This window comes from Cibotium barometz, chromosome 40, assembly GCF_041138505.1.
Source record: "Cibotium barometz isolate CiBa-2024 chromosome 40, ASM4113850v1, whole genome shotgun sequence".
Lineage (NCBI taxonomy): Eukaryota > Viridiplantae > Streptophyta > Polypodiopsida > Cyatheales > Cibotiaceae > Cibotium > Cibotium barometz.
In genome coordinates this window covers 37,593,624-37,618,156 of record NC_141085.1, presented here as the reverse complement: position 1 = coordinate 37,618,156, position 24,533 = coordinate 37,593,624, and the positions used below count along the sequence as shown (strand labels likewise).

At 37.3% G+C, this 24,533-nt stretch overlaps 1 protein-coding gene and 1 pseudogene across 1 annotated transcript; one reads left to right on the top strand and one right to left on the bottom strand.

Annotated features, from left to right (window-relative positions):
* Positions 1–614: 614 nt before the first annotated feature.
* Positions 615–5,327, bottom strand: LOC147615474 (uncharacterized; annotated as a pseudogene).
* A 6,256-nt stretch (positions 5,328–11,583) lies between these two features.
* On the top strand, positions 11,584–14,479 carry LOC147615473 (GDSL esterase/lipase 5-like). Its single transcript, XM_086779005.1, has 7 exons — positions 11,584–11,590; positions 11,686–11,815; positions 12,051–12,229; positions 12,351–12,469; positions 12,907–13,140; positions 13,662–13,908; positions 14,120–14,479. The coding sequence occupies exons 1-7, from the start codon at positions 11,584–11,586 to the stop codon at positions 14,428–14,430; spliced, it is 1,227 nt and encodes a 408-aa protein (XP_086635131.1). The 3' UTR covers positions 14,431–14,479.
* Positions 14,480–24,533: the final 10,054 nt, after the last annotated feature.

The following is a 24,533-nucleotide window of genomic DNA, read 5'->3' as shown; positions in this document are numbered from 1 at the left end:
AGATCCAAATTTTCCCTGTACAAAGGAGAGAAATTGAAAAAAGTGAAAAAAATGCTTATAATACTACAAAAGAGTATAATACTACAAAAGAGTATCCTAAAGATGTGGATAGCTCAGAAATCTTATAGCTAAAATCTATAAACTCTAAATTATTGAATAAAAATTAGAATAAATGCACATTAATACTCTTTAGGCTGCAAACTAGGTGTGGATAATAAGAAATTTCAAAATATGAAGCCTACATGTATGTAGATATTAGAAAATTTTTAATTGAAATGTAAGAACACTACTACACAATGCCTATGTTCCAACAATGTCTTTTGATGCCTGTCGTGGTGTCAGAATAAGTGTCTATCTATAAAAGGGTCTTTATTGACGTCGCAAATAATGTCGGAAATAACTTCGCTACTATAACATTGGAAATAATGTTGCTATATACGTTGCAATAAAAGTTGGAAACTTAATTTTTTATTTTTTACGTTGTTTGTATTATTACCAATATATATGTTTCTTTTTCACTTTTAGTATATTAAAATACTTGTAAAATTAAATGAAACTAATAAATACATTACCATCAAATCATAACATGTGAGAACATTTGCATATTTACAAAATCAAAGTTGATCATTATCAACCCTCTCATCTTCAAAAAGATCATTAGCTCCAAAAATATCTATTTCAAGGAAAATCCCTCCATCTTCAAATCGTGTGGGAATAGACAATGCATCTATGTTGGCCTTTACATCTTCTAGCTCTAGCTCTAGTTCCTCATTTGTTGATGGCTCTTCATCAAGAGCACCGTCTACAGTGTCTGAAACATTTCCTGTGTCTGATTGTTCGATTTCTATACCTTCGTCTAGCCCTTGCTCTTGCTGTACTTCGACATGTAGTGGAACTTGATCTTGCTAGCCCATACCAATCTCTGCTTTATCTCCGTATATTTCCATGTTTTCATATATTTGTTTATTACATGGTGCCACTTGGGTTACAAACCACCATCTTAGATCTCTTGGGTCCTCCTTAAAGATTATTTGCTCACAATGCTCTGGTAGAACAAATGTGTCTTTTTGGTCTGTCTATATCTTTGTGGAGTCCACTTGAACTAATCCGGATTTGTCTCTTCGTACGGATGCATGTGCTCCTCTTGTGACTACCTTGAACCACTTAACATCAAAGATAAACATATGAAACTTTCTAAAGCCCCTTGATGATATCTTGGATGGTTCCAAAGTAATCGAGCATGTTCACATCCGTATTTGAATCACTTGCACTAGTCCTGCTTTCCTGATGAAATTTGCTTTAACACCACAATAGAATGTTGTTCTCTTCTTATCGATCCGCTCCACTTGAAAATGGCATCCATGTGACCACAGTGCTGCAAATTTTTGATACTAAAAGAAAATAACACATCGTTAGATTATGGAGAACTTGTAAACAATATTTGGAAAACATGTAAACATATCGAGGCCTAGAATTAATGAAATCACCTACACAGTAGTTAAAACCGTATGCAAGCTCCTCTTCCTCATCCGTAATAACTTCATTACGAAGTTTTTCTTCTTGTAAGGTTTGTTGGAGCCATCTACTTGATGGAAAGTCTAGAAGTATAGCAAGAGATGAAGGGTATGGTTGGTGAGCCCCGTAGTCCTACTCCTTCGAAAACTTCGAAAAGCTTGATGACCTCGATTCCTTTTGTTCTTGGCCTCTCCATACCGCTCGATCCACTTTTGCATACTCTTTGAGTTTAAGATGCAAAATTTATTGATCTTATCTTGTAAGGCTACATCCATGCTTCTCTTAATCCCTTGTCCTTGTGGCTGTTCTCCAACTACCCTATCATCTTCTTCCGTTGACCACAATTTAGGCATTTCAGGGTCTACAGTACTAAGAAACTCTGTGATGTACACGAGGGATTCTTGCACAAGCCATCCCATTGCCATACTTCCCTCTGGGCGAGCTCTTTGACGAACAAACCATTTTAGTCTTCATGAACCTCTCCAAAAAAAGAACATCCAACATGAAAAATATATTGATCTTATCTCGTAAGGCCACATCCATGCTTCTCTCAATCCCTTGTCCTTGTGGCTGTTCTCCAACTACCCTATCATCCTCTTCCATTGACCACAGTTTAGGCATTTCAGGGTCTACGGTACTAAGAAACTCTGTGATGTACACAAGGGATTCTTGCACAAGCCATCCCATTGCCATACTTCCTTCTAGGCAAGATCTTTGATGACAAACCCTTTTAGCATCTTCATGAACCTCTCCAAAAATAACATCTAACGTGAACGGATGACCCCTGCCATAGCCACCTCATCCACAACATGAACTAGGAGATGCATTTGTATGGTTTAAATGTTGGTCGGGAGAAACTTCTCCACTAATGTAATTGCTTCTATGGCATTTAAGCAAGCTACTTCTAAAGTGTCTTTTCTTATCTCCTTCAATGAAATCCAACAGACCACGGTGCCAATCTTGTATATTGTATCCCTTATGTTGTCGCCGGTGAGGCAACCTTTTATGGCCACAGAGGTAAGACAAATTGCAAGAACTTGTGCCAATCATGTAATTTTAAGTCGGAGAGCTTATTATCCTTTGTAAACGCCCCCTTTAGGAAATGCATACATCCAATTGAAGTACGAAACTCTAAAATGCACTTCTTAACTTGATCTTTATCTTCTTTTGTCAATACCCAAGGAGCATTAGGTAATAGCAACTTACCATCACTTCTGGTTCGGGGCCATAAGTGTCACATACGACACTTATTTGTAAATCCTCCCTTTGGCCCTTGCTCTCTCTGTGACCCCATTAATAGTCTTCCAAAGCACTACGGCTATATTTTTAAAAATATGCATAGGATCAAGCAAATGGTTAATTAGAAGACCTTCCCAATATGGTAGTCAGTAGAATATGGACAGCCGTCCAGGGGGTGGAGACCCTTTGTTGTCCTCCCATTCTCTCTTCCAATCGCTTGCCTTTAGTGTAGAAGGAGGTCGACCCAAATAGCCCTCACGTAGCTCATGGTACTTTGGTAGATACTTCTTGTGACCCTCATACACCATCTTTATCAAGCCTCTTGAATGACGAGAATCTAGTCTAGGTCCACACAAAGTGCATGCATTGTATCTAAAGATCGATAGTCCTGTATTAAAACAAATAATATTACACAACCATCCATATATATATCAATAGCTATTACGTAATAACAAAATAGCTTACCACTCCATTCTTCGTAGCCTGGCCAATCATGCATTATCCACATTAGTATTCCTCTCATAATGAGAAATCCCTTTGTCCAAACCTCTTTGACATGTCATGAACATCAATTCCTTCCCACCACAAACTTTGTAGCTTCTCTATAAACGGGGCTAAGTACACATCCATGTTGGCACGCGCATAACATCGTCCGTGGATCTAGTGGTTTGATGCCAAGAAATCATAGATTCCATGGATTTACACTTGAACATGGTTTGAATTTGTGGAATGATAGGGAAATGCCTAAGTACTTTTATAGGAACCCTTTCTCCTTGGACATCTTTTCTATATATGGATTCTCCACACTCTGGACATTGTGCAATGCCTACATGCATGCCGATAAAGAACACAATCATTTGGACAAGCGTGGACAAGCGTGGTAGGAATTGTAGTCCATACCAATGGATTATAATATGGATTTTGCACACGTACGGTCTGCAGGCATCTCATTGCCTTCTGGAAATATTTGATCTCTTAATGATGAGTCATATTCACAAATGATGATTTAAAAAAGGTAAAAGAAAGAGATTAAAAATGGAAAGGGTTATAAGTACTTACGTAAAAAGTTTTGATATGCTAGTATCGGACCATCCAAATATTGATTGTTTTTGCAAGTTTAGCATTGTGAGGCATGTACGCAAAATAGATATAAGTGCACTGTGATATACAGGCGTACGGGCTAGCCTACGCAATTCTTGCTCTTCTCTTGAGGCCTGCTCCGTATGTCGATGGACACCACCCATCTCCTATGTTGTTTCTCACTCGATATCCCCTGTGTCATGTAGGGCGTTTATCATGTCATCCATGTCTTGCTCCAAATAGGTCAGAGAGTCCACCATAGTTTCTTCTTCACCATGAGGCTGATTAGTACTTGCTTGTGTCGTTATCCATCTAGTACTTCGCTCGGGTTGAAGGTCCAAGTAATCGATCTATTGCTCATTTTGAGGACACACATTCGCAACACCAAGTAATGCATTTAGATGCTCAACTAGAAATATACCATTTTTATTTACATGGTCATTGCAAATTCTTTGTCGAGAGATTTGGTACTTGCACTGATTGCAAGGGCACAAGCATTTCTCCTCTACGTTCGGGTGTCCCCTCGTGTTTGTAGTGTTCACACCATCCATGACTGTAAATTTGTGTTTTTGGGAGAGGAGGAATGGCCCTTTATATATGAGGCCATAGTCTACTCGGCCAAAGTTTAAATTCTAATGGGAAATGTGTTGGGGTAGGAAATTTCAAAGTCTGTATACATTTTTACAATATAATAATCTTTCATTGTCAGAACATACGTCCGAATAATAGTCGGTATTAACATCGGTAATATCGTCCGATAATAGTCTGGACTCGTATTTGGACACATGTACCGACATTTTTAGCACCGTGTATACCAATGATTTTATCAACCTTTTTAGCAATGAAATCTCCGACGCGTATTCCGACACTGGAAAAAATAACAGAGTTGAAACGTGGACTCTATTTTACTCATTTTTGGCTTCCCTTCTTTTATGCGCAGTAGTGAGTAAATCTCTATCCCCCCCCTATTTGCATGTCCTCGCTCTCTCTCTCTCTCTCCTACATCCCTACACTCTCCTACTCTAGCATCTTGCTTCCTTCCTAATTTTTGGCAAATTAAATGTTCTAATCTCTTTTTTTTGTAGGTTTTTCCAACCCCCTTCCCCCTAGTGAGCTTTTGGTTTTCCTCTGTGTGTGTGTGTGTGTGTGTGTCTGTGTGTGTGTGTTGCGTCTCTGCACTCTCCTATGTTTCCATCTTTCTTACTTTCATGTTTTCTTATTTTTGTAGGTTTTTTTGTGTTCTAATTATTATTTTGATTTTGTGCTTTTAAAATAAAGTTGATTAGTGTGCTGATTAGTGTGTTGATTAGTTCTAATTATAACTTACATATCCACCATATCCATGCACATATGCAGATGGAGGACCATACATATAGCCCAAAAATCACCCCCGACATTACTCCCCAACCAACTGTCCCACCTACTCCAAGCATCATGAGCCCTGACCAATTTCGGGCTTTCATTGCACAAGCCACCCCCGAGCAAGCAGACATGGCTAGAGCCTATTTTAGCCATGGTGAGCTGGGTGCGCAGGCCCATCATCAACCACCACCACTGTTACACCTACACCCATACCATCCCCTACTCAAACCCCCCCACCCTCGGGCCATTCCTCCAACTGCAATCGTGGTACGCGTCATAGGGGTAGTGGTGGTTTTGGCGACGGTAGTGCCACAAATGCGTTTACCCCTCCACGAGGGCATCCACCCATACAGAGTGTGGCTGACACTCCCATCTCATTGCATCGATCTAGTCGACATTTTGGTAGTAGCCCTCTCCCTAATGCAGATCAGCATTTTTACACGGTGCGGGAAGGGAAGGTGGTACTTGATGATGTTGGTCAGGAGATGCGTAATCATGTGAGGGAACTATGCAAAATAGTATTTGCCCATGACAATTTAACCAAATTCCTCCACCTTCCATCAGAGAAGAAAACAAGGATTTGCAATCAACTCAAGAGCAAGTAGCGGAGGAAGTACCCAACAAGTGGATCTATGATCTCATGAGATATTGTATGAAACATAGGAGGTCCGATGTCACCCAAGCGGGCGGTGAAAACGGGGGGAGAAAAGCCTTGGTTCATTGACCAAGAGACATGGGATAAGGAGGTGAGGAAGTACGCTGAAAATCCTCAACGATACTTGCAGTAGAGCAGGAGGGAGTACGGAAAAGAGACTAGAGAGCGTGGGGAGCTCGCACCTCGGGAGTGGTGGATGGGACTCGTTTTATGAGTACTTTCTAAGTATCCATGCTTTTTGTAGCCTCTCGTTTGTATGCCAACTAGTGTATAGTAGATTGTTTTTATTTATGTTTTGTTTTCATGTATGCAGGAGAGGGTGGTTGGATGCCAGGCTACTGATAAATTGGAGGAGTGATATGCATTCAAGCATGGCACTTATTCCTTGCTTGAGTGCATTAAGCATGACGGCAAAAATATAGATTGGAACACTATGGTTTCGGTAAGTACGTCGTACCATATGCCAGTTTCAGGTTTTTGGTAAGTTTGTATATACTAATTGTTTTTGTAGAGAGCGATACCTCAGCCTCCTTGTTGACGGGAGCTCGCAGATTGGACACCTTTTAGCTAGCGTAGTTTTAGAATTGTATAGATCTTTTTGGTTTTGGAATTGTACAAATATTTTTTGCATTCCTTTTGGGCATATATAGGTCACTCGCATATGCGGCGATTTTTTAAAGTGGTTTACGTCGGAAAAAATGTCGATATTTTACTGTCCTATAGTAGTGGAAGAGCTCAATTCTACCAAATTTGTTGGAATTTAAAAAGGAAGTGTTAGATAGTTATTAAGATGTCACATGAACCAACCTATACATTTTAAGTTCAAAGAGAAAAATACCTTTTGGGATTTTTAAATTTGGAGGAGAACTAATCTCAGCCTTAGAAAAGGACAATGTTAGAATTAAAAAATGGGTGATTCTATTATAAAATAGCCAAAAAGTGATTCTAAAAGAAGAAAGAGAGTGAAAAAAATTATAATTCTTTTTGTACTTTTCCTTGATTCATGGAAGAGAGAGAAGGCCCCTTTTAGAGTCTAATTTTTTGCTAGTGCAAAAGCTTCCATAGCCATAGCTTCAGGTAATATGTTTTTCAACGTAGTATCAAAGCATCTCTTTCTCCCTTTAAGCTTCTTTAAATCCCTCCATAGCTTAGCTCTTAACTCTTATTAGCCAAACCCAACCATATTATCACTAATTTCATCTTTAAGCTCACTAATCAACCTTATCCTTTGATTTCCCTTGTGGCCATAACTTATAGAGATGATTTCTATTCCATCTCTTAACCATTAGCTAAGCCCTCTTAGCCACTTGCTTTACACTTCTTATAGGCGACTAAGCTCACGGGAGGATTTTGCTAGTTTTACAATCTACGCTGTGAATTTTCGGGTGCGACTAGTCTTTTGAAGCATTCGTTGCCTACACGTCGAATCTCTTCAATCCCTTTTAGGTGTGCCTATAGCATGGTATAAGGAGCCTCAAGTCTTGAGCCATTTCATCCATGGGTGTGAGCACAAGTGGCAAAAAACCCATCACTTGAGTCAGCATAGATCTACACAATTTTAAGGTTGTTCAGCTAAGTCCTTTTACAAAGGACACTTGTCCTCATCAAGAACAACAATATTGTGCAAAAATCCTCTTTAATGATTGCACACACATGCCCAATTTTATCCTTAGCTCTTCTAATCACTATAATTAAGAGATAATCAATAAATTAATAGTAAGTTAATAATAATTAGTAGAAATTATTGAGCTTATCACTCACTCATTTGGGCTGGTTTACAATTAGGGGACCATCATTTTCACTTTAAATCACTCCTAAAGCCTTGCATTACACATATCTCATTTGTATTACAAAGACACTACCTAAGCTAAAGCTAGATAAGACCACCTCAAAATGGCAATAAACATAATAAGTCATGTTGAGAGGTTCATTGGGGAAGGGTTTCACACTTGGGCACATAAATTAAATACCTCTTAATGCAAAAACTCTAAGGGAGATGATTAAGGAAGAAGCACCTAATAACAAAACTGATGAGTGGGTAGAGAAAGATGAGTAAGCATTGTCACTCATCGGGTCACATTTGGGGTCTAATCTCATTCACCACATTGATCACAAGGATAATGCCAAAGATGCATGTGAAGAGTTAAACTAGATGTCTAGACCTAAAGCAACAAATCAAAAATTCATCTTAAAATAGTTTTCTATGGGCTACAAACGAATTTCAGTGAGTCACTACCATAATTTGTTAGCAAGATGAAAAGCATAATGACACAACTAGATAGCATAGATGCCAAGATAGGAGATAAAGATGCATTAGACACTATCTTAAAAAACATGCCAAAAGAGTACAATGCATTGTTAACTACATTAAATGTTTTTCCAGAAACAACCTTTAAATGATGTGTCTCCTCTCTTCTTGAAGAAGAAAAGTAGCAAATTAAGGAAGCACAACTATGTAACATGCACTCTTCAACAAAACTACCAAGAAATGCTTTCACTATGGAAGGATGGGGCATTACCAAAGCGAATGCGGCCTCAAGCACAAGACAAAGTGTGACCATTGTAAGAAGGTGGGACACAAAGAAGATGAGTGCAGATTCAAGAACCAAGAAGCCAACTACATGGAGAGCAAAGATGAGATTCCTAATGACAGACTCTTCCACCCAAGAGCTACATCAATAAATCTCACTACCCAAGCCTTTTTTTCAAGAACCAAGAAGCCAGCTACATGGAGTCTTTATAAACAAAGAGGAGATTCCCAATGACAGCTCTTCTAAGAGCTATATCAATAAATTTCACTACCCAAGTCTATTTTTTAACCTACATGTAAAAAGGGGTCATCAAATGAGAAGACACACATCTCATCTCATTTATGTTATTTCCACCACACCTTACCGCCTTAAGTAGCCTCATGAGGTTCACCTAAAAATTATGTAAGTATATCACGTGAGTTTAAACGAAGGGGTTTTTTAATTTAAAAATTTAAGGTAAATTTACATAAATACATTTATAGAAGGGGTTTTTAATTGATTTTGGAAAAAAAAACCCGTAAGTCCATAAAGAAAAAGGGGTCATTTTATTCATAAAAAATTTTCAGGTAATGGGAATTTTAAAATACCCCTTGAACACATGTGATACATAGGGTTTCTTAGTAGTGTACCCCCTAAGTAAGTAGCAATGTTGGCACTAAAGGGGGTGATGACATGCTGTAACCAAACCTTACCACCTAAGAGTAGCATATCAAGCACCCATGGGGGATATTGAAGTTGTAAACTTCACATCCAACCACCTTGCAGTAGCCAAGAATATGGCACCAGAGGGGTTGTTGAGAAATATGGTGCCATGGAGCACAAGAAAGGTAGGGAGTGAGTGTAAGCCTAATAAGCTGCCATATAAACAAGCAAAGATTATCCCACATAAGCTAACAAAACCAAGATATATCCACCTCATATAGAAGGGGTCACTTTCAAGCAAGCTCTCAAGTCTTATATTATGAGTACAAGTCTCAATCTTGTAAGCTAAATGAACGTGAGTCTAAAGCTTAATTAGTTTATTTTGTCATCATTACGTGTGTACTTAGACGACATCGACCTTAGCTTAGGGTTTTGCATCATCTCTTTATCCCACAAGCTTCCATGATAGCCATAGCTTGAAGTACTATATTTTTCAACAAGGAGGCCATAATAAGTAAGAGGTCTAATTCTCAGAGGATGTCATCTTCCACATACACATAGATGCATCAACTTATGAGATATGATGCATATTAACTCAACTTGGCGAACATAGACTTTCCTATTTGTTACACCATAGACGACTTAATGAACTAGAGAAGAATTATACAACCACAAAGAGGGCTCAGGGGGTTCACTATATGTAAACTCTCTATATCACGTGCGTTCAAGGCCTAATTAAAAAACCCCTATCTATAAAATTTTTATGAATAAAACATACCCTTTTTCTATTCAATTTATAAATACTCCCTTTAAATGGTACCCTTCTGAATGTAAAAAATGTGTAAAAAAGGGATTAAAAAAACCCCTTCTCTTGAACCCATGTGCTACGCTTACATATTTATGAGTGACCCGCCCAAGAAAGAGGGAGAGCTTAACGATAGTTTATGTCGTAAAGAAGTTTTGCCATTATCTTTTAGTGTTTTATTTTTAATAGACCATTAGGCTTTGCTTTACCTTGTGAGCAAAATGTGCTACATGGCAACTTATGATATGGTTATTACTTATTCTTGAATTTAATTTCATGATATCTGTTTTCAAAGCTATAATCACATGTCAAGAATTTTCAATGGAGAGGTGTCAATTCATGTCTCATGTTATAGCTAACCACATGTCAAGAATTTTTAATGACAATGGGGGTCAAGGATGATCTTCCGAATGCATCTTTATTTCAAATAATCTTATTGCCAAGGTGGAGTTACAAGATTGCCAATTACTTGAGCAAAGGACTCCCCTTAGATGAGACCATGTTCATAAGAGGAAAATGCTAGTTGTGAAGGTAGCATAGCCCTATACCAACTCATTTTAGGATAACTCTACAAGATAGGAAAAGATGATGTTTGAAGACTCTGTGTATACAAAGATGAGTATGTTGATATTCTTGAATGTTCAAGCTCATATAGGAGTCACTAGTCGGGGGAGATATCACAACAAGAAAATTTCTCTATGTAGGACTAATGCATCTTTATTTCAAATAATCTTATTGCCAAGGTGGAGTTACAAGATTGCCAATTACTTGAGCAAAGAACTCCCCTTAGATGAGACCATGTTCATAAGAGGAAAATGCTAGTTATGAAGGTAGCATAGCCCTATACCAACTCATTTTAGGATAACTCTACAAGATAGGAAAAGATGATGTTTGAAGACTCTGTGTATACAAAGATGAGTATGTTGATATTCTTGAATGTTCAAGCTCATATAGGAGTCACTAGTCGGGGGAGATATCACAACAAGAAAATTTCTCTATGTAGGACTAATGCATCTTTATTTCAAATAATCTTATTGCCAAGGTGGAGTTACAAGATTGCCAATTACTTGAGCAAAGGACTCCCCTTAGATGAGACCATGTTCATAAGAGGAAAATGCTAGTTGTGAAGGTAGCATAGCCCTATACCAACTCATTTTAGGATAACTCTACAAGATAGGAAAAGATGATGTTTGAAGACTCTGTGTATACAAAGATGAGTATGTTGATATTCTTGAATGTTCAAGCTCATATAGGAGTCACTAGTCAGGGGAGATATCACAACAAGAAAATTTCTCTATGTAGGACTATGGTGGGACCGACCCTCTTCACTGATGTAATGGAACACATAAAATGTTGTGATGAGTCCTAATGCTTCACCATCCCATAATAAAAGGATAGGATGCCTACAACCAATCATGTCTGTTGGACCTTTTTCCAAATGGGGCATCAATTTCATAGGAACAATTAGTCGAGCTACTAAAAACACTCAAATCTGATACATTATCATGGGCCACTGACAATGTGACCAACAAGTGGGCTAAGGCTAAGGCCATAGTAAAAGTTGATGTGGGAACCACTACTGCCAAGTTTATTGATGGATACATATCACTAGATTTGGATGTGCTCTTGAGCTAATTTGCAACCAAGGGACTAACTTCTTAAGTGCCATGGTGAAGTTTCTTTTAGAAGAACTAATGGAAGTATTCCCCACAAATGAACGGATAGGATGAAAGGACAAATGAGGTCCTATACACATGCACCGTAAGTCTTATCCACAAATGAATGGACATGTTGAAAGCACAAATAAGGTCCTATCCATTGTCGAGATAGGAGTTTAATATTCTCAAACAATTGAGCTCACGTTTGCAGGAGCATAAAGAAAGGCTCTCATCCAAAGACTGCATCGACCAGGCTTGACTTCATCTGGAGAAGGGATTCGGCTGGCCATAGCCATCTCCGTCTATGGCCGTCGTCTGCATTTCATAGGTACATCCGTCAACACCTTCTACTGTGCTACAGGCGCAACGTCTTGATGCAGAGACGAGATAAATAATCCTGCATGTAACCTAATCAAAATCAATCCCACTTCTTAATGATCTGCGTAGGGCAAATAGCTGCCAGCAATCGTTATTTAGGGTTGAGATTCGATGGCTGGGATGGCGTTAACGTGGAGTTTGTTGTTGATGATGATGACCATCAACATGAAGCTCTGTTTATGCAGCAAGGCCTCCAGCGCAAGAGCTCTTTTCATTCTGGGTGATTCAACTGTTGATGTGGGCAATAACAATGGCCTGGACACCCCGACTCCCTTCAAAGCCAATTACCCACCATATGGCCGGCGTTTCTTCGGAAAACCTACAGGAAGATTCAGCGAAGGACGCGTAATAGTCGATTTCATCGGTACCTGGCCATTTAATCTCTTTTCTAATTCAACCCCTTAATCCTTTTCTGCCACTTACGACTTTGTTAACATCAAATTACAATATTGGACTTACTTCAATCTATAATGTCATAATCGCAGCGGAGTATGCCGGCCTCCCATTCATCCCTCCTTATGCAGACAGAGAAGCTGATTTCTCACACGGAGCCAACTTTGCCTCCGGAGGTGCTGGCATACTCAGCGAAACTAATCAGGGAATGGTAATTAGTGATAATCTTACTTGGCTGTGATTACTGCATCTTCTATACTGCCAGCCTAATTAGGTTTTGAGATTACAAGATTATCTAGATAGTCTGACTTGTAGTGCATCTTATATACTGCCAGCCTAATTAGGTTTTGAGATTACAAGATTATCTAGATAATCTGACTTGTCTGTGATTACTGCATCTTCTATACTGGCAGCCTAATTAGGTTTTGAGATTAGTGATAATCTAGACAATCTGACTTGGCTGTGATTACTGCAGCTTATGTACTGCCAGCCTAATTAGGTTTTGAGATTACAAGATTATCTAGATAATTTGACTTGGCTGTGATTACTGCATCTAATATACTGCCAGCCTAGTTAGGTTTTGAGATTACAAGATTATCTAGATAAACAATGCGTCTTGCAGTTATATCGTTTATGTGCTGGCCCTAGGTTATCGATCTCAAGACGCAGCTAGCTCAGTTCGTGGAGTTTCACAAGGTGCAGAGTGAGACGATGGCTTCCTTAGAGGAAGCAGAGCGTTTCTTTGGCGAGGCAGTCTATTTAATCAGCATCGGAAGCAACGACTACATGGGGGGGTATCTTGCAAACCCGGCCATGCAGGAAACGTTCAAGCCCGAACAGTACGTTGCGATGAATGTGGGAAACCTGACGGAAGCCATCTCGGTATAAGACCCCCTCTCTCTCTCTCCCTCTCTCTCTCTCATTAGTTTACATCTTGGGAGATAATAGCAACTTAATTAGCGTGTGCATTCACCGAACCATCTTAGATTTTCCACCTTATTCAACTTAATTAGAGTCGGTATAAGACCCCCTTTTCTCTCTCTCTCTCTCTCTCCCTCTCTCTCTCTCTCTCTCTCCCTCTCTCTCTCTCATTAGTTTACATCTTGGGAGATAATAGCAACTTAATTAGCGTGTGCATTAACCAAACCATCTTAGATTTTCCACCCTATTCAACTTAATTAGAGTCGGTATAAGACCCCCTGTTCTCTCTCTCTCTCTCTCTCATTGGTTTACATCTTGGGAGATAATAGCAACTTAATTAGCGTGTGCATTAACCAAACCATCTTAGATTTTCCACCCTATTCAACTTAATTAGAGACAATAGCAACTCAATTAGTGTGTGTCTCCACACCTTACACTTCATATTTACGCATAATTTTAATCGGATGTTCTTTGTGCTTTAGATCCTTTACTCAAAAGGAGCAAGGAAGGTGGCCTACCTAGGACTTGGGCCTCTTGGGTGCTTGCCTGGAATTCGGATGCTTTCTCAAGAGGGTTGTCTCGCATCGGGTTCTGCAATCGCTCAAGCACATAATGAAGGTTTATCGATTGCATTTAAATACATCCAATCCCAATTGCCTGGACTCACAGTCGTTTATGCAAATTTCTTTGACTTCTTGACACAACGGATTGAGGACCCAACTAGCCATGGTAAGTAGAATAATGTCAGACATTGTAAAACTTGTTTTGTTTTTGGTACATTCTATATAGCCACCCCATAGGGCCTTACTATTTTCACATATTTCCATGGAAAAATGTATAGAAAGAGGCTTATTTAAACCAGCTTTCCTCCTCAAGGAGTAACTACTTCATATTGGGCTTATTTTCACACTTGAATCTTTTGACTAAATGGTACTTGCAGGATTCAAGGAAGAAAAAAAGGCATGTTGTGGTTCAGGTAGATATGGTGGTGTGTTCACTTGTGGTGAAATGGACAAGGATCAGAAGGATTCTTATGAGGTGTGTAGCTATGCTAATGAGTCGGTGTGGTGGGACTCCTTCCATCCAAGTGAGCTTATTCATGAGCAATTTGCCAAACTAATGTGGAGTGGATCAAGTAAAGATATTACACCCTTCAATGTTCATGATCTCTTCCAAACTTCTTCCTCCTCACTTTGCTCCCACTATCAAGAAGGCTTTTTTGCAACTACCTTTCAAACCTCACCCTTGTAAACAATCTCATTTTTAGGAAACATCAATATCATGCATAGTTTTTCCTTTCTTTCCTCATGTTTACTGCTTGAGTATAGTTCTCATATACCTTTACCTATCAGCAACCCATCTTAGCGATGCTATACAAAAGAAAAATGTCTACATGCTTTGAAGTTATGGTCACCATTCCAATAATATTTATCAATGCTGGAAATGTGTCTCAAATATAACACAATATAAGATAGTATATATACATCTAATAAGGTTTTCTATTTTGAAAAGAGTGGAAAGTTCTTTCTAAATACAAACACCACTTTCCCTATCTTCTTTCTTTTGTGAGCATTTAAATACAAACACCACTTTCCCTATCTTCTTTCTTTTGTGAGCATTTAAGACTTTATGTTATGAAATGATATGCAAGCAATACATTAAAAACATTCTCGTAGGTTTAATAGGGTATTGGTTATAGTTTACATGATCTTTTAAAGAGAATATATCAATCAACAAACCTGGGCCCTCCCCCTAGTAAGAGTATAGCATATAAGGAAAATGTAGCATACTAGGAAACATGACTAGTGTCAAATAATATATTTACCTTCTTAAAAATAATGTCCAACCTAAACCAAACAAGGTGTTTGGTAGAGTAACAAAATATTAAAAAGGTGTCAAATTCTATATATTTACTTTCTTAAAAATAACTTCCAACCTAAACCAAACAAGGTGTTTGATGGAGTAACAAAAAATTAAAAAGGTGTCAAATAATATATTTACTTTCTTAAAAGTAATTGCCAACCTAAACCAAACAAGGTGTTTGGTAGAGTAACAAAATATTAAAAACAACAAATGTAGCAAGAAGGCTACCTAAGAGGTATTAGCAATGCTATTCAAAAGAGGCTAGTGAGACTCCTTATATACGAGTGAGCTTATCCATGAACAATTTGCATAAGTTCATAAAGTAGGTGTGGAGTGACATAATTACAAATATTACTCCTTTTAATGTACATAATCTCTTCCAAACTTCTCCCCTTCACTTTTCTTTCCCATGATTAGTACTAATTCTTTGCATCATTCTTTATTAACTATGCCGTCTTTAGAATATGTCATCGCTATTGAAAAATTTGTTATTGCCTCATTCTTACTTGAAAGAGAACAATTGGGTATGTATATAACAATTTCTTTGTTATAACCCCTGTTGTTAAAAGATGATAGCTACTTGGGAAGTCCTTCCAAATTTTGATACATTGGACATGGTATAACAAATAGCAAATTAACTACACAAATATGGTCAATTTTTTTACTTGAGAAAAAGCTATGAAATTCAACATAAGGGGTAACTTGGAAGTTCGCACCCTCAAGGTTTGGAGGAAGGGTTGTTGGAAGATAGAGAATCTCCTCATGCTATTAAGGAAGATAAGTCCTTCCTGCACTTTGAATCTTTTTGAGGTGTGCAATGAAGAGAACTTTACTGTTGACAATAATCTAGTCAAGTCCCATATCTTCTAGTATTAAAGGAGGTAGTAAGAAATATCCTATGAAGAAGACAAGATTAATGATTTCATACTAGGTGCTCACTATGGTGTATAAGGATTTTCTTGGCTTCTTATATATTAAGGTGGAAAAAATGCACTTGTGATCATGTAGTAATGCTATCATTTGTTTATTTTAATTTTTTTGTAAGTATAGATAACTGAATATTTTAATATGCTCAAAATAGCCAAGGTGCAGGACTTGTTGGCCATTGGAGGCTTCAAGGTTCACTGTAGGAGTCGCAATGAAAATGCCTTAGGGATTATCCCAAAGTACAATAGGTTTGGGAGAGAACCCTTAGCCTATTCATGACGGTGATGAGGTCCATGCCGTGTTCTATAACCTCGAGAACAATAGCTTGGGTGACTCTTTTCTGTAAGGAGACAGCATCGGGGCAGGCCCTCCAACCTTCTCATTACAGGATTGATATAGTCCCCACTTTTGGTTGGCTTGACAGAGCCTCATGCACCAATCCAAGGTGCAAGATCATTAATAGCATAGCTCCATGGCATACATATGGTAGGCCCATTGCAATAAGGCCATTGAGAGTACTCTCACCCTTCCAGAGTTGAGTCCATCTATTTCATTTACATTGACATATGCATACCCTCCTCGGTTAGTGGTGGGGGGGAGCTTCAGGGTAGGTTAGATCACATGTATGGACCCTAGGAGGCCTTCGTGTGCACATGGAACATGGGTACCTCTATCACTAATTAGGCTAACAAGATTACTTTCATTATAGGCCATTGAAGTGTGGCTCTTTCCTCCCCACCTTGTATGAGTTAGTTTTCCCTCTAAGAACGGCCAGCCATTGAGGGAAACACCTCTTCCTACTCTGTTATTTGCCTCCAATGGGGGATTTGGGCATGTATGTTTAGCCCTCGGGCTATTATTTTTCAACTAATAGAAGGATATCTTTCTCGAGAAAAAAATTGGTCCTTGTAAAATTACCTAGTTTAGCTTTTATTTGGTGAGGTGGAGGTGGGGATTATTTATAAGTTTGTATTAAAAAGTAGTGGTCTACCATTTAGAAACTTGTAGAGAGGATCTACCAGTTTGATAATACCATGTCCATGTTGTATTATTACTCACTAAATTCTATTCAATAGTTATCTAAAGTAGATAATAAGCTGGTAGGGACCAAATTTTTAGTAGCTAGCTAGCTAACAGGAACTAAAAGGTATAAAGATAATTAAATGATATGAAGATAAGAAAATTGTATAAAGATAACCAAATGGTATGAGGATAAGCAACGATCTTGAAGGTTATGTCAGTTAGCTAGTAGTAACCAAATGAAATGAAGATAAGAAAATGGTATGAAGATAAGCAATGATCTTGAAGTTTGTGCCGAGTTCACAGATGAAGCTCCAAACTTTGTGAAGAAGATGTTGTTAACACCAATAATTTTCTCATCATAAGAAGATGAGGGAATTTCATAATCTATAATTACCTTTTCAATCCATGCCCAATCTACAATACCTTTCAATCCTTGCCCAATCCTTATGGCCAAGGTATGGCCCCTAAAAGGGTTCCCCATACATGGCTCCTAAAAGGGTTCCCCATACATGGCTCCTAAGCTTACCATGGAGTTAAACTTTAAACTCTTTATCTTTGAATCTTGAGACTAGACTTGGTGAAATTTTTCTCTCATACCCCAAAAGAGAAGTATTCATCTTACCTTTCCCATGTGAAGCGTGGGCTGAAACAAAAATTACCTCAAGGTATGTCTAGGACTCACACAACATTTACTAATTTCTGTTATTATTGGCCATTCTCAACCTAAAGATATGAAAGATCATGTCCATGGTATTTTCAGACATAATATATATAATTACATTTCCACATTACAAGAATCCCATGCATTATGAGTGGGTGTATAAGATAAAGCATAGCTATGATGGTTTGTATAATCAAGTACAAGGCAAGATCGGTTTGCCAAATGGTCTGCATAAACTTATATGGATATACTATAAAGAGACTTTTAGTCAAGTTTGCATTGTAAAGAGACTTTCAGTCGAGTTTGCATAGACTCATATGGATAGACTATGAAGAAACTCTTAGTCCGGTTTTTCCAAGATGGCAATTGGGGGATTTTGTTGCATCTCATGGTGGATGGTAGATTCACCAGATGAATGTGAAGAATTCATTTTTGAATGGGGATTTTTCATAAGAGGTTTATATGGTACAATTACATTATATGCATCCACATTGCATATACAAATTGTGCAGGTTAAATTAAGCTCTTTATGGTTTGAAAGAACCACCAAGAGCATTGTTTGACAAGATGATTAGTCAATATATTATCATTAATTCCTTTGAAATTGCCATTATGGATTACTCAATCTATGTGAGGAAGACAAATGGTGATATCTATATCTATGTAGATGACTTGATTATTATAGCCATGATGAAATTGTTGATGTATGACTTGATATCTATATCCATGTAGAGGACTTGATTGCTATAGCCATGATGAGATTGTTGATGGATGACTTCATATCTATATCTATGTAGACGACTTGATTGTTATAGCCATGATGAAATTGGTGATGTGAAAGGGCTCTTTTGAGAGCACATTTGGTATGAAATATTTTGGCGAATTGAGATTATTGTTTTCATAATATGAGTCAATAATTTATTACTATTAGCTTTAAAAATGCCATTATGGATTACTCAATCTTCTACAAATCGTGGGATTATGGTGATAGTCATCTATGTAGATGATTTAAATATTATTATGCTTGATTGTTATAGGTGATAGCCATGATGAAACTATTGATGTGAAAGGGCTCGTGAAGAAAGTTTAACATGAAACACTGCTCCACCCTCATCATTGTGTGGGTGATAGGTTGCTCCTTTTTTTATAAGTCCCCCCACTTATTGAGGAGGATTTTCTTGAAAGGTGGCCTCTATCACCTCCCAAAAGAACCACACTCACAAGACAAACACTAGATAATTTTTTATGTTTAGAAACCAATGCTCAAAACCAAGGGGAGGTGGACCCAAGCTTGCTTATTAGTGGTTGGAGAAAAAGTACATGGAGAGGAACATTTATGGGCTATACATTGGCATTGGAAAGAACCACATGGTGGAGAAAACACCCCCAAGGGCACTAGTACATGGATTGATAAAAGTAGAGAGTTATAGAGAGCTAGGATTAGGGAGTGAGCATTGTGAGAGGTCTAAGGACTTTATGATGCAATGGGTGTTGGGAAGAAGAAGGATATTGGGGAATCCCTTAGCAAAGATATAAGCGCTGTGAAAGTGGTTTGATGAAGAGGTTGTAATTGGACTAGGTCTTAGCTGTTGCTAGGTCCAAGTTTGTGGAGGAAGATCCCAAAGATATTACAATTTTCCATTTGAGCCAAGGTTTTCAAAGGTGATATTAAATAGGTATGGGGTGAAAACATTACAAAGTGGGGAGTGTGATTGTGGGTAAGAGTAGAAGTGAGGAAGAGATTTGAACAAGCTGTCCAAAAATTTTGTAAGCCATTGTTTTGGCTATAACTTTTTATGTATAGCGCGGATTGAGAAGCCTCAAAAATCAAAGTTGAAGTTCGTGACCCGTTTTACAAAAATATTTTCCACGATCTACAAAGTAGTTCATGAACTTTGCTTAGAGCGGAAGATGCTCAAAACTTCAAATCAAATTTGCCTACCCCAAAACAAAAGTCTTCCAAGAGGGCCCCTTCATTTTTGCATTCTTTATTTGGAAGATGCTTCCTTAGTCAGTCACCATAAAAGAATAAGGCATGTTAATGCACATGGTGTATGGAATTAGCACTTTAATGAAAGGTCAAAGTAGTCCCAACTTGTAAGAGCATGTCAACACTCCCTTGTATCCATCGTAAGCAAGACATGCATGCACCTCCCAACTATAATATTGGAAAATATTGACTTATTCACTCACTACATAAAAGATGCTTCCTTAGTCACTCACCATAAAAGAATAAGGCATGTAAATACACATGGTGTATGGACTTATTAGAACTTTAATGCAAGGTCAAAGTAGTCCCCACTTGTAAGAGCATGTTAGCACTCCCTTGTATCCATCTTAAGAGCAAGACATGCATGCACCTCCCAACAACTATAATATTGGAAAGTATTGACTTATTCACTCACTACATAATAATGCATATCAATACTATAAGGTATGTCTCCCATCCATTCTTGACTTTATTTGGCATGCACTTGGTTTGTCAAGAGTTAGGCAAATATTTTCCCTTAATAGGTTGAAACTTATTACTCTATATAAAACCACCCAACAATAGAAATTAAAATACTTAATGTACAAATATATACATATAATATATATATATATATATATATATAGATGTAGGAGGAACATTGTGATGTGTATTATAAATAACAAGGAAAAATGGAAAAAATATGTGATTTTTACATAAGTTATAAGGTCTAAAATAATACCCATAGTAATGACAAGGTGTGAAATAAAGGTTTCTATTAGAGGTATTTATACCTCTAAGTAGTAGATGAATCATTGATATTAGTGAGGATGTGGTAAAATCCCCAACATCAAAGCTGTTTTTCTTGGTGAGTTCCTCTACTTTTTGAAGTTCCTCTTAATGAATTGTCAAGGCCTCCATTGGTACTGGTTCGACTCTTTGAAAGTATGGCTTTAACCTCCAACCAATTGACCCTAGTTTTGTGTACTTTGCCAGATAAATCCTATAATTTATAGCTACCATTTGAAAAAAAAATCTTGATAATAAAAAGGCCTTCCCGCGTTTGAAAAAATTTGATTCCAAACCGATTAGCCAATCTACTGTCATATCTCAAGACATGTATACCTTCCTTTAAACCTTTTTCCCTGAGAGCCTCATTAAATTTGTCTCTCTTTTTGGTGGCCTTCTCCATGTAAAAGTCAATTGCTTGATCTCTATCAAACTCAAGCCTTTGGTAGGTCTCGTAGGTGCTCAAACTTCTCTTACATATCAACTTGGCTCCTCACCAAAACTTTGAGACTTGGAACCTCCACTTCTAGAGGCAATCACCAAAACTTTGAGACTTGGAACCTCCACTTCTAGAGGCAATAAGGCCTCTTGGCCACACACTAGATGAAAATGCTCTCCACCTACTTGGTGATTATCTTGCACAAAAACCCATTAAATTTCTCCACAAAGCCATTGCATTGATGATAATAGGGAGTGGAATACCTGTGTTTGATCTTCAGTCTATCTAGAAGCTCTTGAAGAACATCTGCACTAATTCCTGGTCCATGATACTTGAAAACCATGATTTGGAAGCTCACACTGGTGCAAGATGAGAGCTATGGTGAATAGAAGGTGATGTGAGCCATAGATTAGGGTGTGTGAGTGTTGCTAAATGATAAAGATAATGGAGGGTTAGTGTGAACCAAGATGGTCACGACTTGAATAGGGCGGAATGCTTACACTTCTCGTTACTTGAGGCTCTTAATATAGCCAAATGTTTACACAACATGTGGATTCAAGTGATGCCACCTCATCAGACAATATCTCAACTTTCTTCCTCCTCTTAAGAGCATCATGTGCACACACCCCCTTAGTACACAAACCTTCTGCATCTAGGCACCACATTTCTAACACCGCTCCTTGGTGCCATCTTGGACACTTAGTACACAAACCTTGTGCATCTAGGCACCAAATTTCCAACACCCCTCCTTGGTGCCATCTTGGACACTTGGGTGAGAGGTACACAACATATGCATCTAGGCCTAACCAGGCATCTTGTCCTTACACCACATAAACTAGGAGGTGAGATACATCGCTTTAAAAAAGTCTTTCAATGTCCTCCTTTGGATAGGAGGCCTCTACCACATTTGCTTGTTGAGGTTGATTCTTTGGATAGGAGGCCTCTACCACATTTGCTTGTTGAGGTTGATTCTTTGGATAGGAGGCCTCTACCACATTTGCTTGTTGAGGTTGATTCTTTGGATAGGAGGCCTCTACCACATTTGTTTGTTGAGGTTGATTCTTTGACCTCCGTGCGTCCTTGCTTCTTACACACGGTGCATTCAAGATTTGTTTTGTTCTTGAACTTGCATACGTTGAATGTGTGACCCAATTTTCCACAATGATTTCATCTAGTCTTAAAACCCCTTTACCAACATAGAGTGCCAAATTCTTTGATGAGGATGCTCCAATTTCATACTTGCTTTTCCTCTTTTGCTCATGTTCAAGAAATGAGGCTTGTACATCATTCAAGGTTAAGTTAGAGTTGTTAGATAATATTTCAACTATGTTGGTATACTCTTCTTTCCTTTCACAACTAGCAAGAAAGATAGCCTTAGCTTCATCATCATCAAGTACTTTAGCAATGGTAGCAAGTTGTTGTTTGATACTTTTATACTTGTTGATGTGGCTTCAAGTTGTTAGATCAAGAGTATTACATAGGTTGAGTTGATACAATTGCATGAGTAAGTGAACTTTGAAGTACTTTGCTTGTGTACCAAAAAGTTTGTTTAGCTCTTCCCATGCCTCCTTGGCCTTCTCAATCCCAGTGATATGATGAATTTCCTCATCATCTAATGCAAGTGCTATGAATCCCAAGGCTCGCTCATTTTTCTCATTCCATGTGGTTCCTAGGCTTACTTGATTAGCCCTTGAATTATTCCCCATAGAGTTTTCTTCATGAATGCATACACGATTTTTGACTGGCATGTGTGAAATGCCATCCCATTAAACTTGACTATTCCATCTTGGTCCATGGTGAGTAGGGGGTCTTACCAATGTCCTCCTAGCAGTGTCTACCCTTTACAAATAGGATGAAAATGATGGGTTTTGCATTCAAAGGTTATGGCTCATTACAAAGATGTGTACTAAGAATCTTGTACATGCATGATAAGTACAATGAGTGTGTTGGTTTTCATTGCAAGAAGTAGATCAATATGATTTAAAAGCAACCAGCCACCACTAGATACACTGAGTACTAGCCCCTTAGTGCTTACTCAAAGGTACATAGGAATTCATGATACTTATGGTTTTTTCAGGAAGAAGCATTAAGCCCAACTAGGTTTATGTTAGCCAAGCTAATGGATAAGCTAACCAAAACAAGTACTTAATGAGTCTTTTAGATTGGATCAAAGTACCTTGAGTTTTGGGATATGGTGGACTCCAACCATGCTCTGATAAAGTACCTTAAAATCCAATTTAGTAGGAATTACACTTTTAGAATAAAAGAATTTTTCTTATGCATAAAATCATTTATGATGAAAATCACACTTTTAATATAAAAATATCTTTTATGCATATGTTTATGCATACAATCATTTATGATGAAAATCACTCTTTTAATATAAAAAAATATCTTTTATACATATGATTATCCATACAATCATTTACGATGAAAATCACTCTTTTAATATAAAAGAATTTCTTTTATGCATATGATTATGCATACAATCATTTATGATGAAAATCACTCTTTTAATATAAAAGAATTTCTTTTATGCATAAAATCATTTATGATGAAAGTAACACTTTTATAATAAAAAAATAATCTTTTATGCATACTTTTATGCATGAAAATCAAATATAATAAAAGTAACACTTTTATAATAAAAAAATAATCTTTTATGCATACTTCTATGCATGAAAATAAAATATGATAAAAGTAACACTTTTATAATAAAAAAAACAATCTTTTATACATACTTCTATGCATGAAAATCAAATATGATAAAAGTAACACTTTTATAATAAAAAAATAATCTTTTATGTATACTTCTATGCATGAAAATCAAATATGATAAAAGTAACACTTTTATAATAAAAAAATAATCTTTTATGCATACTTTTATGCATAAAAATCAAATATGATAAAAGTAACACTTTTATAATAAAAAAATAATCTTTTATGCATACTTTTATGCATAAAAATCAATAATAATGAAAGTAATACTTTTATAATAATACTAAATTTCTTTTATACAAATAATCAAAATGCATCTTCTATGCATGAAAATGACACTTTAGAATATAGAAATCATAAGGATTACTCTTTTAGAATAATGAGAGATAATACTTATTTCCAAATTTTTTCGCCAGAACCTCCTTTGTATGGCTGACCATTTTTCAATTTTAAGTCTCTAAAATTAATTAGAAATGCATCAAGAGTATTTAAATCATTCTAAAGTAACATTTTTTTGCTTATGTAGTAAGAGAAACATTATGAAAAACTTGATTTTATTCATTAATCATTCACCAAGAATAAAGAATGGTTGGATTTACTAGAGAAGAGAGGGGAATGCCTTTTGCAATGAGGCATAACATCATTTGCAATGTAGAGAAGACAAAAATCATAAAAAATCATAAAAACCATAAAAGAATAGAAAAGAGAAGAATCTCCAACTTACATTGACAATTTAAGAGCTTTCCTTTGGCTTGATGGTTTGAGGGTTCTACTCTTGTTTGGAAACAAGAGTGGCCACCAATCTTTTGGAAGAGGGAAGGTCAAAAACTAATGAAGTAAAAATTCATTGTTTTTGGCACTTGGGAGAGACAGGGTAACAGTGCAAAAACACTATTGAGTTTCAACAAAGGGGAGGGCTTCTATTTATAGGAAAAAGTGATCCTCTAACCAAGAAAACTGATTCT